The sequence below is a fragment of the Parus major genome, chromosome 13 (assembly GCF_001522545.3).
Source record: "Parus major isolate Abel chromosome 13, Parus_major1.1, whole genome shotgun sequence".
Lineage (NCBI taxonomy): Eukaryota > Metazoa > Chordata > Aves > Passeriformes > Paridae > Parus > Parus major.
The window spans coordinates 1,948,290-1,966,885 of record NC_031782.1 but is presented as its reverse complement, the minus strand read 5'-3'; the positions used below and the strand labels follow the sequence as shown (position 1 = coordinate 1,966,885).

Below are 18,596 nucleotides of genomic sequence, written 5' to 3'. Positions count from 1 at the left end.
CTCCCAGCCTGGATTTTGGGATTTGCTGTTTGGCAGGAGTTCAGCCTGAAGCCACACTGCTCCTTGGTGGCCCAGCCAGAGGAACCTCCAGCCCAGGGCTGTTATCCAGAGCATCCAGCTTTCCACACCACTCGAAGGGAAAAGGGGAATGAAAAGGGAATTCAACAAAAGGCTCCCCAGTCTGGCTGGGTGCGCTGGCAGAGCCACAAGAGACTCTTTGTGAGAGCAGCAGCAGCAGGGAAGGCACAACCAGCAGCACCAGCAGCTGCCCTGAGGAGAAACAAGCCTGGGCCAAGGCTGCTCTCATCCCACTCATCCCACATAAAGTAGGGATTTATTGAAAGGATAAAAAAAATAAAAAAAAAATAAATAAAATTAAAAAATATAATATATAATTATTTATATAATTTTATATATATAAAGTATAGAGATATAATTATAATATATATTATATATAATATATACTGTATATAGATATATATATAATATATAATATATTATATTATATATTATATTATATGTATCATATTATATTATATAATATATTATATATATAAGTATAGATATTTTATATAATTTACATTTATACATTTATAATTTATATTTAAAAAATAGAATATATAAATATAAAAATAGAAATTATGTAAATATATGTATTTATAATTTTACATTTATACTTTGTATAAAATATATATAATATATTGTATATAATATATTATAATATATTTTTATCCTTATATAATTTTATTATTCATAATTAATAATATTATTTTAATTAGAGATATTGTAACTATATTAAATATTAACTATTTTAAATATAATTTATAATTAATAATATTATTATATAATTATAAGATATAGTAAAATACAATTAATTTTAATAAATAAGATTTATTAAAGGACACATTTTGGGCACTGCAAGAGCCTGGCCCTGGCTGCACCCAGGATGGGCCCTGGCTCAGGAGTTTCACACTTGGATCAGTTTTGCTCCATTTCCACCTTGGGGTGAGTTGTCCATGATGAAAGCTAAAACTTAAGGCATCACTAGCAGCCGGCCCCGTGGGGACATGAGGGACACAGCTCCAGGCTGAGAACCAGGGACTTCTCCAAGTGTTCCTGCAGATCAAAGCACTGGAATCAGCTGGATTGGGAAAGCTCTGCCAAGGAACAGGCTGGGAAGGAGACAGCTGGCAGCAGCTCACAGGATCCTGATGTTCAGTCTCTTTGAGATCCCACTACAGGCACCTTCCCTGCATCCTCAAGGTCTGAACCAACAGAAAAAAAGCCCAGAAGACAGAAGGATTAACAAGCTCGGATCCCAAATGTGGGATGTCAGTCCTGGGGAAGGGCTCCAGTGGTGCCATGTAATTCCCATCCCATGGCCGTGGGTGCTCACAGCACCAGGAGCTGACACAAGCGAGCAGAGCGAGGAGCACATCTCACACATCACCACGAGAGGCAATCCCCACCCCTCCAGCACCAGGAAATGGCATCACAGAGTGTGAAAACCTCACGGAAAACTCGAAGCATCGCTCAGCAATCAACAAAAAAAAGAATTAACTGAGGTCAGAGTGGGGGGAAAAAATAAGGGCCACACAACTGGTCAGCAGCTGCCACTGCAGGAGCAATGTGGAATCACAGGAAGCATTAGGCACACACACCTTGAGCTGCACCTGCATTTTTAGGATCCAAGCAGGACAAGCAAAACCTCTCAGGAGCACAAACCCTGCACGTGAGAGCTCCCCTCAAAGAATCACCTCACCACAGGGACACAAAAAGAGAAAATCTGGAAAGCCTCTGGGCAAATTCATCACCTGCTAAAAAATCCATCACAATTCTGGGCCACCTGTTGGCAGGTGCAAAGCTGTCACCCCCCAAATGGAAACCTCAGAGCTCCTGGGAACTTTCCAAGGGGACTTTTTTAAAGTTTCCCGTAGGTGGGAGGGGAACTGGAAAATGCTGATTTGCCAAGAAGAAAGATCAGCAGGTGAGGATTCATTACAATTAATGTTTCAATGTGAACTGCTGAAATTAAAAGGCTTTTTTGCTTTTTTTTTTTTTTTAATGTTTTAAGTGACTCATCAAGGGGAAAGCTTTTCTTAAGAATATTAATAGTGAAAAAAAACCCAAGAGGACATTTTACATTGAACTGAGCTTCTTTCCTTGCTAAAATTTAAACACTAAAGAGCTTCCCAGCTGGTTTAACTCTTTACCTGGCTGAGCACAGAAACTTCTTTGGGCAGTGAAAAAAACATGGGATTGCAAAATTCTCTTGTCTGAGATGGGGTGAGAACTCCAAGTCTTGGATCCCCTGGAAGTTCCCAGAGCCCAGCACTTCCCAGGGCAGCAGAAGGGCAATGCCTGTTGCCAGCAGTGGCTCTGCAGGCAGAAATCCTCAGATAGGGAGGGAGAACCACGATTTAATATTCTAAAAAGCATTTCTTCCATTTCCCAGCAATGTCATTCCCTAAAAACAAAATCCCAAATCAAACTCTGCAAGGCTCAGCATCACCAGGATGCTCTGCAGTGCCCAGGGCAAGAAGAGTTGAAACACCTGAACTTGAACTGCTCAGCACAAGACAGGGAAAGATTTCACCTCCATCCACCTCCTTCTCCTCCTTCCTGGCTCTCCTAGAGCTCCAAGCTGCTTTTCTGTCACTTTGGGGAGGGGGATCGGCCCCAGAAGGGTCTCAAATCCTCTTTTTAACACCCAAACTCCAGTTTGAGGTGTATTGAGATGTAATGAGGGAGGTATTCCTCAAAACCTGCTACAACACCACATTTTCTTCCTCTCCAGGAATGCCATGGTTGATGGGAAGGGATCAGCCCGCAGAGGAAAATGGGAGCACCAGGAATTCTCCACAAGCTGCACAACAGCACCTTGTGTATCAGAAAATACCTGGTTTGGCTAATTTAACATGGTGAAAAACAACATCCAAGTGAAACCCTAAATGTTCAGTCAAAAGCAGTATTACAACAATAAATTCACCTCCCTTAATTACACCTCCAAGATCTGATTTCCACGCTGCCAGCTGAAGACAGCCACAAACCTCATTTATAATTCACAACTCAGTGACTCAGCCCTCCTGCAGAGGCCTCCAAGTGTGGTCCCAGCAAGGCAGGAAGGCTCAGGGAGGTGGAATTGTGGCAGGGAAGGTGCTGGGTGTCCTCATGCCACCAGAGACCATTTTTTTATCTGGGTTATTGCTCACTTTGCATTCCCAGTAAAGACCAGAACATGGAAATCACCACAACAGGGTGCAGAGCAGCACCCTGGGGGTGGGAAGATGAGCAGAAGGAAAACCCTGGAGTCAGCATGGCACCACAGAGCCCTGCAGCATCCACACACTTGGCACCACCTCACGTTTTCCCCTCTCCATTTTCGGGCTAAAAGTTCCCCTCCCCACTGGAAGCTGTGAGTCACAGGGGAAGGGCAGATCCTGAGCTCTTCCCTGCCCCACGAGGTCTCCCCAAATCCAGCTGAGGGATCCAGCCTTCCTCACACCCAGGAAAAGTCTGTGCTGCATCCCAGGGATGGGAATGAGGAGACAGGCGAGCCTCAGGGCGTGCTGGATAATGGGAAAAACGTGCAAGGGAAATAAGGAAAAAGGAGCATCACTTGTTGCATGGAGCAAAACAAGAGGTTAAACTGTTCCCCTGTGCCCAGGAGATCTCTGCAGAGATTCACAGCTTTTGCCAGGGGACCCCAAACTGCCAGAAACCCCTCACCAAAAGCACGGGGGCAATGATTTACAGCAGCCCTGTGAGAGCCTGGGGTCACCCCCTGAAAGGGATGGGATGGGATGGGAGTGAGGAATCAGAAGTGTGGGGAAACACCTTGTCCCTCCAGCTTCATCGCCTTCCCCTGCAAGCCCAGCTCTTATTTTTGTCTCCCACTCCCCATCCAAGCACACAGATCCATCTCTTGGCTGCCCAGACTGTGTGGGTGGTGCTCAGAGCAGTCTGTGCTGTACCAGGATTTAACAATAGAAACAGGTCCTGGCCATTTCACTGAAAATCCCCCACTCTGAGACACAGCACTCCTTCACGCTGATTTACTGCTCTCCGTCCTCAGCTTCTCCCCAGGCAGCATCAATCAGCTTGAAACTGGTTCATTTTGGATCCAGGGCTGCTGCCACATGATATAAATTGCAGGTCTTTCCCTCAGCAAAGTGGCTGTGTTAGATTGATTAAAAGCACACAGAGATGCTGGGTCTCAGACCCACAAAACCTCCCCAAAACCCCCAGGGCATCTCCCCAGGGACAGAGCCCATGGCAGAGGCTGGAGAGGAGCCACCAGGGCCCTGGCAGGAAGGAGGAGCTGAATTTCCAGAGCTTTTCCAACAATAAGTAGCTGGGGAGTGGAAGGGTATCAGCTCACCCCAGGCTCAGGGGGAGAGGAAACAGGAAAACCTTTAACCATTATCCAAAGATTCCCTCAAAAAAAAAAAAAAAATCCTCGCTGGATTGTCAGCACAACACCTCAGCTCCATCCCCAGGAGATGGAACTTCCATCCCTCCCAGCTTTTTGGCTCCACAGGTTTCACTCAGGCTCACTCCCGGATCAGAGCCTGTGCTGCTTCCCCTGGGATGTGCTGGCTCCTGCAGCTGCTCTGCCAAGATTCCAGAGGGAAGGAGGCCAGGGGTGCCAGGAGGGATGAATGAACAGAGAGCAGGCTCAGGAGCCTCCTTTGCCTCGGGGACCAGCCAGAGGGAGCAGGCCACTGGAAACAGACCCACAACAACCCCAGCAAAGCTGAGGGAGAGGAGCTTGGAATAAACCAAGAGCCATGGAGAGCTGTTCCCAGCCTGGAATAAACCTTGGAGAGCTGTTCCCAACATGGAATGAGCCATGGAGAGCTGTTCCCAGTCTGGAACAAGGCATGGAGAGCTGCTCCCAACATGGAATAAACCTTGGAGAGCTGTTCCCAACATGGAATGAGCCATGGAGAGCTGTTCCCAGCACTGCTCAAGACAGGTTTTATCTCCAGGAACCAAAGATGATTTCCCCTGCTGCCCAGCACTGCTGTGTGTCCTGGGCATGTGCTGGCCTGGGAATGCTCATCTAGCAGCACTCCAGGGAATCCAGCATTGCCAGGGGCAGGCACAGCTTTGTGTGCCAGGCACAAAAGGGGTGCCAGCAGCTCCAGCCCCTGCCCTGCCCCAGCTGCTGCTGCCAAAGGCTGGGACGCTATAAATGGGAGACATGTGGAGAGGGAAATGTTAAAGAGCCAACTTTTAACTAGGCTGAAGTGCATTGGACTGTGCATGTTCTTTGTGGAGGGAGAGAGGAGGAGAGTGATGAAGGTCTTTGATGCACTGCTGGAAAAATCCCGGCTGCTCCTTCTGCAAACAGGAGGAGCCCTTATTTAATGGAAATAATCCTCCTCCTGAGTTCCAGGATTCACTATTCCTACACTTCTGCATGTGGTGTTTGAGCTCGTGGCTCTGGTGCAGTCTGGGCACAGAGGACAAAGCATTGCTGGAGCTTTGGAGCAGGAACCTGGCTGGAGGAAGCTGTGGGTTTTTCCCTGTCCTGATCCAACTGCCTGAGAGCGAGTTCCTGCTGATTTATTTTTGTGGGAGGGCGAAACCACGAAGTTCACTGCACACACAACTGCTCAGAATTTTGCTGAACTCCATAAACCCTGGAGGAAAAAAAAAATAAAATAAAAAAATCCCCAAAGTGTTGAAATAAGATTCCTGTTACGAAAGAATTACTGAGAGAGCACTGTTTACCATCCCTGGACACACAAAACCATGCAGCTCCTGCAGCCACAGCCTGGCTGAGCTGCCTCAGGGCTTTGGCATCAAAGAGGTGAAGCCCAGAGCAGGCATGACCCAGGGGAAGGGAATCCAGGCTGCAATTCCCACCTGCAGGAGCCCTGTGCTGCTGGGGGCACGTTACTCAGCAGAGCTGTGCTGTGCTCTCCAGATCAGAAGGATTAAGATAACACACACTTCACCTCTGAGGACTCCTGCCAGGAGCCTGGGTTAAATAATGGAGGAGGAGAAGGAAAAAAAAAGTGGAGGAGGAAGGGAAGGAGACAGAGGAAGGCAAGCACTGAGCTCACAGTAATGGAAGCAAGAGGCTCATTTTAATTTTTCAAGCCTCCAACTGCCTGAAACAAGCTGATGAGAACAATTCCTCTTTGTGTGCCAGCTCCATCTTCAGAGCCCATTAAATGGGGGGGATTATTTAAAACCCCTCTGAATCCCCGAGACACAGACTTTCCCCTCTGCCTGGTGCCCATGTGCACACAACAGGTGAGGAACCCCGTCCAGAAGGGCCAGGCTCTGTTCCACGTGGAGGTGGCAGGCACAGACCACTGCCTGCTGCCAGTTTTCTCATGGAAGTAGGCACCACTTCAACAGACTATTTATTTTTTGGTGTTCCACACAAAGCTGTTGGCCCCAGGGCTGCAGGACTCTCTCCAAGATGACACAGCTCCAGGTGGGTCAAAGCTGAGAGTTTCCAGCTAAGAACCTGAAGAAGCTGTTAAACACATGGGCAAATGAGAACTGGGAAACACACTGGATGCACAGACAGGCAGGAATGGCAGGGAGAGCCAGAGCCCATTTTAATGTTGCTTCAAATTCTCAGTTTTTCTGTCCCTGAATTGTGCAGCGAGCACGTTTAGCCCAGCCTGGGTCGTGCCTCCAGCCCTGGCCTCAAAATTAAAGCTCTGTGCAGAGAAGCAGCCACAGAACATCACCCTCTGCTGCAGCTCCAGCTGGGGCAGGAACTGCAGGAAAGGTTTGTGACTGCAAGGGGAAAAACCTTGGGTTAACCTGTCCCAAAGAGGGGCAACGTGCCAGGGACAGCCGGGGGGGTCGGGCTCTGCTGCCAGGGAGCAGGGACAGGAGGAGAGGGAACGGCCTCAGGCTGGGCCAGGGGAGGCTCAGGGTGGACAGCAGCAGGAATTTCCCCATGGAAAGGGAGCTCAGGCACTGGAAGTGCCCAGGGAGGGTTGGATCCCCATCCCTGGAGGTGGCACTCAGAGCTCTGGGCTGGGGACAAGCTGGGGATGGGGCACAGCTGGGACTCTGATCTTGGAGCTCTTTTCCAACCTCAAGGATTCCCTGGAATCCAGCAGACTCCAGGCTTCACTCCTGGGTCAGTTTGTGTTTGGAGTGTCCTTCCTGCCTGCCTGGGGAGGGGAGGACACTTTGCCCCGTGGCTTTGCTGTCAGCACTTATCATGCTCGTGTTTTCCTTGGCCCTGCTCCTGAAATAATTATTTAGCCACAATGGAAGGTGACAAATGATTCAGCTGTGGCCCCACTGGGAATATCAGGAGAAACTCCCCAGCCACTCAGACTGAGCTGCAGCAGCTCCCCAGCCCAGGCTCAGCCCCACCAAGCTCCTCTCTCCCACTTGGATCCAAAATCTTCCACATCCCTGCCAAGGAACAGCCAAGGAGGGTGCACCAACCTTTGCTCAATGTTTGAAAAAACAAACCCTGCTCAGCCTCTGACAGGAGCATGGAAAGTGCAGCCAGAGCCACTGGGAACATTGATATTAAATGAACAAATATCCTGACCCAAACATGCATGTACTGGGATTGCTCAAGGCTGTGAGGATGAATAAATCTGGATGGATTTTCCCTGGGTAACTTGAAAGACAGATTCTTGACACAGAGATCACCTGCAACTCAATTTCCAATTCTTCCTCCAGCACATCAAAAAGATCACCAGAACTGGACCTAGGAAAAAATATTCTCCCCTCTTGCTGCTTTCAGAAGCAGCTGAACCATTTCAGTCCCACACTTATTTTGTGGGGGGCTGTGTGGAATTTTTCTTTTTTTCTTTTTTAATAACCAGAGGCATGAATAATTTCCAGCATGGAAAATTTCTGCCTGAAGAGCTAAAATTGGCATAGAATCATCCAAGAGTCACACAAGAAAGGCCTCCAGCAACGGCAACAGTCAGTGCTACCAAGCCTACCTAGAGCATTTTTTTCCACTGTGCTCAGAGGATCTGTTTCACTCCTCACCTCTCAATCCAATTTCCACTGTCCTGCACCACAAGTTTAAAATAAGGACACCAGGAAGCATGTGTGATAAGGGGGAAGGAAGGGAAAAACCACAGCTTCTTTCATTCTTTCAACAGAGCTAAAAAGGAGTGGTAGTTAGAATTTTGGGATTTTTTCATTATTTTTTGTTTTTAAAGAAAAAGTTGCAGGGAACAGCAAAGGGGGGAGATGTTTGCTTTAAACTTTCCCACCTCCACCATGATACATATTTACATGTATTTATACAGCAGCTCTGCTTCCAAAGGTGTTTTGCAGAGTGTCTGGCTCCAGTGATGATGTTCTCCACCTCAGGAGCGTGCACAGCTCCAGCCAGGATGGAGGGGAGGGAGAGAGGGAGGACAGCCACGATTCCCCACATTCCTTCCCCAGCCCAGGGAAACAGCACAGCTGGAGGCACAGAGCCCCCCAGAACTGTGCCCCTCTTGCAGCAGATACTGCAGTGAGCCTGGCCAGCACCTCGCAGCTCCACGAACACGAGATGCTGCAGAGAAGGAAGCACGAGTTCCATTTCCTTCCAGCCCTGGCTGCTGCCCAACAGCTGTTCCTTGTTTATTTACTGTCATATTTCCTTGGTTACACAAGCAGCTGCTCACAGCTTAACCCCTGCCTGGGCCACCCTCCCTGGGGCTGGGTGACAGCAGGGACACCCAAAGCTGTCACCTCAGCACGGCCACAGCTCTGCCGTGTCCCGTTGGGCAGGGGACAGGACACGCTGGGAGCAGCATCTGCCCTTCCCAGACTGCAGGAGCCAGCTGAACCTGGGAAAGCCATCTGCATTCCCAGGGGCTCGCTCTGCTGGCCAGGCTGGAATTTCAGCAGTGTGTTCCTGTCTGGATGCAGGTCTCCACTCCCTCTCCTCTGGAATACAGCTCACAGTGATGCTCAGCCTCGCCTCAGAGCGTTCTGGGGGCAGAGGGTGCCCAGCTCCTCTCCTGGTGCCACAAACAGCCCAGGAAGGGCATTCCAGTGGCCCCTCTGCCAGCCCAGAGATCCCTTTGTGCATTTTCTGTTCTCCTCTGCATGGAGCCTGTTCCAGCAGCTCAGTTTGTGTTTTGGCTTGTAAAGCCCAGCCAGACCCCTTGGCTCATCTCCACCAAGGAGGAGGTGGAAAACACCCTTTGCCTGCTCACCCAGAGCACTGGTTTGGGTTTTCTGCAGCCCAGCCTGTCCCAATTGCCTTTCCAGCCTCTGTTTCCCTCCCAGCTCCCTCCTGCACCAGGAGGGAATTAAATCAGAATTATGGAATGGCCTGGCTTGGAAGGGGCCTTACAGATCATTTAGTTCCAACATTCTGCCATGGGCAGGGACATCTTTTACCACACCAGCTTACCCAGAGCTCCATTCAACCTCTTCTTGGGCACTTCCAGGGATCCAGGGGCAGCCACAGCTTCTCTCTGGGCACCTGTGCCAGGGCCTCCCCACCCTAACAGGGAGGAGTTTTTTCCTGGTATCTGATCTTAACACACTCTCTCAGTTTGAAGCCATTCCTCCTTGTCCTGTCACTTCATGCCTTTGTAAAAAGCCCCTCTCCATCTTTCCTGTTGGCTCCCTGCAGGTGCCAAAGCAGCTGCTGCCAGGGGAGTGGGCCCTTCCCCAGGCCCTGCTCCAGGGAATCAAGTGTTTTCCAGTGGCAGCCCTGGTTTGCTGTGACAGCAGCTGGGAAAGCCACAGGAATGGAATTTGGACCTAACTCTAACAAAACCTTCCCCCAAAGCAAACAAACCCCCCTCAATAAAACCCCCAGCAATTGCCCAGATAAAGCAGAGCCCAGCAGCCCCGGTGACCTCAGCCCTTCTCCCTCCCCAGGCAGAGCCCAGGGCTGGAGGATTCCCCACCTGCAGGTCGAAGAACTTGCTGTACCGTCGGTAAATGACCTCTGTGGCTCCATTGGACCAGGTGACCTTGATGATGTAGACCTGGAGGGAACAAAGGCACAAATCAGAGCAGGGAACCCAAAAAAACCCCACCACAACCCAAAAAAGCAGCCAGTGCAGCCCCCACGGCTGGCTGACAACCAGGGGAACACTTCAGATCACTTCTGCAGCACCACAACTCAGCTAAGCCTGAATGATTGAGCCCCACTGCTGCAGCTTAACCAAATGTTTGTTTCTAGTGGAGAACCGAGCTCTGTGGCCCTGAAGAGGGGCACACATTGAAAGTGGAGTGGCACTCCTGTGTAAAAACACAGCACAAATCCCTCCAGACACAGGAGTTAATGACTGAACCTCGGCCACCCCATTTACAGCTGCAGCACCAAATTTGATGCTGAGATCCAAGGGCAGCACCTGCACCAGTCCCTGGAACTGGGACTGCAACAGCTCAAGCCCCCAAGGTCTGAAACTCCACCTGTTTGGGTTTCTTACACTTGCTGGGGTGGAAATCAGCGTCCTGATCCTTCAAATGCCACAGGATCAACCCCCAGTCATTGCAGGTTATCCACAGAGCCCAGAACCAGGCTTTAACTGGTGATGAATGCAGAACAAAACACCAAACCCAGCCCATTCCATCATTAATTCTTCCATGAAGGACAATGAGCAAATCACAGAATGAGGCAATTACTGATCTAATGCCCTCCCTTGTTTTTCACAGAAAGCAGAGATAACCCCTGATGAGGGGCCAGTGTAACACCCAAGTGATACAAATCTCAAATTGATAACAGATTGACTGAGCAGAACCACGGGCATTTGTTTTTATTTTTCTCCCAACTCAAGTCCTTATTTCCACCAGAAATTCAAGTATCAATTCCTTGAAGAAGGACCAAAATGTTCAGAAGCCCAGGTGAAGGGAACTTCTCCTAGCAAAATCGAGCATGAAGGCTCTTAAAAGCTGATGTTTTGGTATTTAAAACAGAATCCCTCAGCAGTTTCACAAGGTTTTTCCTGCTGAGATTCCCATTTTTCCAGATTCTAGAATGTGACCAACATCCTAAACCATTATCCAAACTCAAACACCAGGACAGTGCAACACACAGGTATTTCAGTTTATCAAACCTACTCAAAATCTACTGAAAATCTACCTCAAATCTCACTCTGCTGCTCAGAGGGCAGACACAGCCTGAGCCACTGAGGTGAGGACACTCCCGAGGGGTGACAAACTCTTCCCAGTGGGATCACGAGACAGCAAGGGGGATCAAGTTCTTATTGCTAAAATAAAGAACTTCCTTACTTCCAAACCAGTAATTCAAGGTCCACTTCTGCTGAACTTGGGTTGGAAGGGACCTTAAAGCTCATCCAGTGCCACCCCTGCCATGGCAGGGACAGCTTCCATCATCCCAGGCTGCTCCAAACCCTGTCCAGCCTGGCCTTGGGCACTTCCAGGGATCCAGGGGCAGCCACAGCTTCTCTGGGCACCTGTGCTGGGGCCTCAGCACCCAATATCCCATCTAAACCCAGCCTCTCAGTCTGGAGCCATTCCCTGCTCTGCTTTCATTCCCAACCTCTTATTTTGAGATGAAGGACCAGCATTTCCTCCGTATTAACGCAAGGAAGACAGATGGATTCTCCAAGACAACATCTGCTCCAGCTGTGGAGGCCTGGAAGGGCCTCCAAGGGGGGCAGCACCCCCCCAGCAAACCAGGGGTTAACCTGATGTTAACACAGGCTCCAGCTCCTTCACCCTCTCCCCAGGACTTGCTGCAGGGCCAGCATGAGCTCATGTGGGCTGGAAGCTCAGCTGATATCCCAGTTTTCTTAGCAGCCCCCAGCACTCCTCGGGGTTATATCACCGCTGGCTGCCTGCCTGGAGAGAGCCTTCCACTGGGGCAGCAGGAGGAGCCAGCTTTTCTTCACTGTTTATCCCTATCCTGCCTTTATTTGGAGTCAACAGCTTATTAGACTGGGATTTTAATCAGGATGTGGATATACTCGAGCCAAAGCAATTCAGAGCTCTTCAGGGTAATAAAGCCACGAGGTTTGAGGGCACACCAGGCTTCCCTGAGTCCTCTGCAGCTGGGGGAAGGAGCCTTTCTGCTGAGTGATGAGCTCACTGCTGTTCTGCTGAAATGCAGATCTCCCAGGGCTCAGGAGAAGAGTTTCTTGCACATCCAACAGCAAAAAGGTCTCCGGGGGCATCTCCTCAATTTCTGGAAAGCAGAGAAGATTTCCTGGGGAAACCCACAGGAACAGGAGCTCCTCAGTACCTGTAAAACCTGGGCAGTTTCCTCTCTCCTTGTGGATATTCCTCATCCTTCCAACAGCCCCATCCCACCAAGGGTCAGAACCATCACAGATCTCGGTCTCTCCCGGTATCTAATCCAGCCCCTGCTGTCCCAGAAATAAAATAAAATAAAAGAACTCGCCAGAAAACACAGCTCTGGTGCTCCCCTCACCTAATTGGAAAGAGAGCGTTTCCAGAGGACTGGACATGAGGCACTAAGCTCCCACAAACCATAAATCCCTTCCCCAGGTGCTTTTGGAGGACACTTTCAATGATCAAGAGAGCCTTAAAACCATTGCCCTTGGTCTGAAGTTTCCCCTCCTGGCTGGCACTGTGCCGTGTCCTGCCAGGAGCAGCCACCATGAAGCAGCAACAAAAATAACCCAAATTTTGTCCTCACCCCCCCAGCCCTGCAGAGGCTGCTCCGGGAAGAGGCTTTTCCCCAGCCCAGGTGTGGGGGAGGACATTTGGCAGCGGCTATTCCATGGATCTCCTCCAGCTCTGATCTCTACAGGCCTTCAGAGAAATCCCACCGAGGAGGGACCTGCAGGGCTTTTCCTGGAGATCCTGGAGATTGCTGGGATCCCCCAGGGCTGCAGCTGGCACAGCTCTGGGGTGGGATGGGCACTTGGATCCTGCCCCAGGGATTCCTGAGGGGACAGTAGGGAGGGGTGGCTGGATCCAGAGGGGTTTGGGCTGGGCCCCTGGCCAAAACCAACAGCTGAGCTGTCCAAATCCCAAATATCCAAATATCTGCAGCCCTTCCCGGGCCAGCTGTGGGGTCTGCACCAGGGGAGGGAAGGAGCTGAGGTGATGAAACCCAGGAATGGTGACTGCCCTCCTTCCTTCCCTCTGCAAAGGACGCCCTGCCCTTCTTCTGAGAGCCTCCAGTCCTGGGGGGCACAGAAGCCACAATTTTTGAGGTGCAGGTGGATCTTGCTGAGTGCCAGGTCAAAGCAGTGTTTCTCATCAACACCAAAGCCTGTTCCCATCCCTCAGAGGACAGGAATGGAACAGACCCTTCACAGCAAATGGAAACCTGCAGATGCAAAAGGCTACAACAGACTCCACTGGAACTGGGCTCCCAAACTCCTTGGGATCCCTACATCACAAGGAAACGATCACAAACCAACTACTTCCAAGTTCCCAGTTGAGCAGTGTGACATCAGGACCACCAACCACTGCCCAGGGTCACACTGAATGCCCTAAATGGAAATACAGCATGGAAAAAGGCCCAGGGGATCTTGCAGCCCTCCCAGCGAGCACCAGGAGCTCGGTCCCCTCCACCACCACCCAGCCTCTGTCACTGCTGTCCCCTCCCCACAGGGAGAACAACCCCGTGGAGAATGGGGATGAGAACCTCTGGAAGGGAAGTGTCAGGGAAAGGACAAGACATGCCCATGGCACCTGGCCAAGCGCAGCAGAGCTGTCAGGGGGAGCTGTGGGACAGCACTCGTGACAAGAGAGAGCCACAGGGGACCCAGGACATCCCTCCTGGGCAGGGACAGAGCTCCTGGGAGGCTTCAGGAGACAGCTCAGACACATCCAGAGCCACGGGAGTCACGGGGACAGAGGGGATGAGAAGCCAGTGCGAATCTGAAAAGGGCAGCCAGAGATTTCTTTTTTTTTCCCTTTCTTTTCCTCTTGAAGAACTGAAGCAGCAAGCCCTGGGAGCAGTCAGCCACCAGAAGAGTTTTTGCAGGGAAATCCCTGGTGCTGCACACAGCAGTGGCTCCTGGTGACTGCCACTGCTCAAAGGGACCGGAGCTATTCCCAAATCCTTGGTTTTGCCCTTCCCAAAGAAGCACAAAGTCCCACACAACAACACGGGGAGGAGAGGAGCTGACTCAAACTGCTGACTCGAGGCAAGGAAATTAAGAACAGATACTGAAAAAAAAATAATAAAATAAAATAACAGAACCAGTTTCCCGTTCTAAAACACGAGGCCGTGTGACCTCGCAGAAGAATCACTTCTGGATTCTTTGCATAAACACACCAGGACAAGCTGGGAAGCAGCCTGGACTGCTTAAATGTGAGCAGGAAAAAGGCAGAGTGAAGGTGAGAAAAACACAGAGCTGCAGTTTCTGCTTCTCTCCTCCTACAGGAGTTTCCCAAAGTTTTTCATGGAGATTTGCACGGCATCCTGGCTGGGGGGGACCCACAGAAATCCCACAGGGAAGGATGTGGGAGAGGGCAGCTGCCTGGGAACTCTGCCTGGCACCCAGCTGAACTTGGCAGCAAGTCCACCCCAAGCTCAGCACCATCCAGCTCTGCCCATGAGCAGCTCTGCCACCCAACACCAGCTCTCCTGGCACGGCACAGCCTGCCCTGGGGGGCTCTGAAGGATCCCAGAGCTCCCCTGGCATCCCTGTGCCCACAGCTCCTCCACACCCACACGGGCAGGGTGGAGAGCAGCACCAAGGTCACTTGGAAAGGCACCTCCACGGCATTGCAGGGACACCAGAGAAGGTCCCCAGGCTCCAGCAGAGCTCCTGCAGCAGCTCCAGACATCACAGCCTCCAGCAGGGCCAGAGCTGTCTGCAGAGCTGCTTCCAAAGGCTTGGAGCCTGTGTGGTCTCAGCTCCAGGGAGACTCCACAAGAAACCTCTCTGTGGAAAACTCCACATATTTAAAGCATCTTTCACCAGCAAAGAGGAAAAGCATCAGTCAAAAGCGTCAGAGTTTTGATTTCACCCGTGCTACCCCAACCCTGAAAGGAGGGGAGATGTGAGAGCCTCACCCTCCCTTCGGCCACCACACGAGAAACCCAAAGGGGCAGAGAAACCAAAGGAGCTGAGCCATGCAGCCAAGCCAGAGTGGGTTTAATATAGAAAAGGGAGTGGGAAAGGGTGAGAGGAAAATGAAAAAAAAAAAAGAAAAAACAAAAAGGAGGGAGGTGGCTGGAAACAAAGAAAGTTCTTGGCACCAAGCTGCTGTGCTTGGCCCCTGTCCATCAGCCCTGGCTGCCGCAGGCGTGCGGGGCTGGGGAGGGGAGAGGAGAGGGGGCTCTTGTGCCATGGGATGCCAAAGTTTGGAGCAGGAGAGGGAGAGCCAAGCCCCAGCTCAGTGAGCAGACAGCTCGTGACCCTCCTGCTTTGCGGCTGGGGAGCTGGAGAAGGGTATGAAGGAGCAGATATTCCAGCAGCGGGGCACCAGGGATGCTGCCCTGGGCCCTCCAGCAAAGGGGAGGCAGGAGCAGCAAGGCAGAGCTGCAGGGAGCTGGTGAACAGGGATGGAGGCAGCACCAGGGCAGGCAAACCCTCAGCACCACCCCAGGCAGCCCGAGCACACACCAGCACCGCAGAGCAGCCACCTCCCCTCGCTCCACTTCATCCCTTGGATTTGCACCCTCTGCCCACCCTGCTGCTGCCAGCCCCGCTGGGAGGCCAAGGGCACACCACGAGGCTGGGACCCCAAAGGACAGCCCAGCAGAGCTGCTCAGACCCCTCAGTCACACAACACATGCTCTGGGGCTCGTGTGCCCCAGTCACAGTGAAGGTCACACAAATGGATTCTCTCGTTTCCTATTTCCCACTGCCACACGGCACGGCCGGAAGACAGAGATACCCTCCAAAGCAAAGCTGTGGGGGATGAAGGTCAGAGAGCTGGGGGCAGGCAGAGGCCAGGGATGGCCCCAGAGCTGCAGCTCGCTGCTGGAATCCACTGTGAGCATCAGCTTCCCACAGGGAGCTGCTCCTGCCTCTGCGGCCAAGCCGGGCAGGATTTCACCCCTCCACGTTCAGGGCTTTTCAACCTTGAGAAACGTGACTGGGGAAGGAAAACTGAGTTTGAGTTTGAGTGCTGGTTTTCACCCACAAAGCTAAGGGTGCTGCTTTGAACCCCAACTCTGCTGAGAGGTGAGGAGGAAAGACTGGTGAGCTCTGGAGCAGAGCACAGGAGCTAAACGAGGACAGGGCTAAACTCCTACCAAACTCCCTGCCTGTGGCCTGCCTCGCTGGGACAGCATCATCCAGCTGGCAGGAAACGGGATGAGACAAGGCACAACCACAGGATGCAGCAGCAAAACACCACTGAGGATGCTGAGAAAGCCCTCAAACCTTTAGAGGCCACCGGGAGTCAGACTGCAGCTTCCCCTGGCTCTCTCTCATTCCTAGTTTGGTTATCTGGGGACGCTGCAGAGATTTCACACTATTCAGTCCTCCTTCCTCACTCAGATCCTCAGGCTGCCCACAGGACATTCCCACCATTCCAAGGGCATGGTCACCCTTCCTGGGGAGAAGTCATCCCTTGACACCTTTTTTAGCCGAACAACCAGAATGAGTCACAAGGGCAGAAGTAACCAAAAACCCACAGGGATTTTTGGTTATTTCTCAGCTGTACGAGGTGACACCGTGCCAGGTGCCCACCGAGCTCTGCTCAAGGGACCACCAAACCCAGCCCATGGAGCTCCTCAGAAATCCCTTCAGCTCTGGAGACAGAAGGCACTAAAGAACCGATGAAGACTGGCAGCTCTGTCCTCCTGCCATTCAAACACTCCATAACCAGCTCCAGACAAGCAGTGGGGTTGGGCTACACAAAGAATGAAATCACAAATGGCCTCACCCCCATGAGGAACAGAGAGGACACCTACACCATCACATCACAAATTCCACATCAAAAATATAACACCTTCACTTTTTTGCATGTGGTCCTCCTCAAATTTGTTTTAAAATCCCCGTAGATCCCATTAGCCAGATGCCACCACATGCTGTTAATTACTTTCACAACCCAGATGCCACAAATGAGGTCTTCACCTTGATTTAAGGTTTGCCATCTCGTTCACCGGGCTTGCAAAATTAATGTATGCTGCACACTTTTAATTTCCCGTTTTCAGGGACACACAGAGGCTGGGAATGGAAATCCTGCAAGAACAGAACCCAGCTTTCCCAAAAATCCAACCCACCCAAAGAGCATGCTGTTGAATGGATATATATAATATTGGATAGTGCTCCAGAACAACTATTAAAACCTATGGAAATGTTCCCGGTAGGCAGAAATGGAGATGGGATTCAATGGCATTGCTGTTGACATGTAGAAAACACACACACTGCAGCTGTAACAAAATGAAACATCCTGAAGCTTGCCTAAGGGAAAGAAAACCAAATCTGGATTTAGGAAAAAGCTTTATTTCAGGGCTTCTACTCGTGAGTAACAAACACAATACTATAAAAAGGTCCCGCGTGAAGTCCTTTAAAGGAAAATCCAGTCTGTTTCAACTATGGCTTTGTTTTGGGTCTTTTGTGAATAAACATTCATTTATCAGAGACTTGGCCAGACCAGAGAAATGTCAGTCTGCTAGTCTGTCTCTCACAATGATTATTTTTAAACTTTACTCTTGGACTTTGCCTTCCCAGATTGGCAGGATGGCCCCGGAGCCCCCGCTGGCAGCACCCCCGAGCTGTGACCACTTCCCAGAGGATTGTGTGGGAAATGGAACTGGAAATGTTACCCCAGCCACTGCCTGCAGGATGGAGTCCCCTTTTTCACTTGGATAATGGGCTGCCATGAGCCAGAGCATCCTGCAACAAACACCTGATCATTCCTCAATGTCCCTGCCGGGTAATGCCTGTGAAAAAAAAATCTTCAAAACACAAATGGAGTTTGAGGGCACAGGGCTGTGCTCGGGTCCCCAGCTGAGCCCTAACACTCAGCTCGGCACCCAGCTACCCAAACCCTGCCCAGCACCTTGCTGGGTCCTTGCCCTGGAATTTGGGGAAATATTGTGCCTCCTGCTTCATGGCAGAGTTGCAAAACAACCAACTTTTTGTCTCAGGCAACGCAATTCTTGTTGTATCAATTACTCAGGTTAAAGGGAAACCACAGCAGCCTGAACAGAGCCAGCCCTCCCCAGTGCAGGAGTAACAAGGGCTGCCTCGACCTCGCTTCTCTGGGAAAGTGGAATTCATAACTTTGTGCTGTGGCCTCATCACGAACAACACAATCACACCTTTGTCCAGCCAAGAGAAGCCTCTGGCTGATGCAGAGAAGCCCGAGCAGGGCAGGTCATCACAGAGGCAACGAGAGGAAAAGCCAGCGTGGCCCTCCAGCCTCCCCAGGGACAGGAGCTCTGCCTCAGGGATGGAGCAGAGCCCATCTGTGTGACGGGAGAAGGCAGAGGGTAAAGGTTCTACACGGACACTTCGTGGTCACCCTGATTCATGCTGTGCCACCATCTACAAACAACTCAGCCATGGTTTGCTGCCTCTCCCTCTCTTTGCAGGAGGAGGAAGGGATTTAAAACAAAAAATAAAAAATGTTTGGTTTCATATAATTCACTGGCTTTGTGAATCTGCCTGGTTCTATTGATTCTTCAGCAAGGCGAGCGCTCCCATTCACTCCAGCGCTGCTCGGGGGAGGCAGCTGCCTGCAGGCTGCCGGCCCCTCCCTGGGCTCAGCCCTGTGCCCAT

At 51.0% G+C, this 18,596-nt stretch overlaps 1 protein-coding gene across 1 annotated transcript in view; it reads right to left on the bottom strand.

The window, feature by feature from the left end:
* Window positions 1–10,839, bottom strand: part of SH3PXD2B (SH3 and PX domains 2B) — a 50,963-nt gene extending 40,124 nt beyond the window's left edge. Inside the window, exons 1-2 of the mRNA XM_033517677.1 lie at window positions 10,381–10,839; window positions 9,870–9,950 (exon numbers count right to left, since the gene is read on the bottom strand). Of these exons, the coding sequence (XP_033373568.1) occupies window positions 9,870–9,950; window positions 10,381–10,536 (237 nt within the window). The 5' untranslated portion in view covers window positions 10,537–10,839. The remainder of the gene's footprint in view (window positions 1–9,869; window positions 9,951–10,380) is intronic.
* Window positions 10,840–18,596: the final 7,757 nt, after the last annotated feature.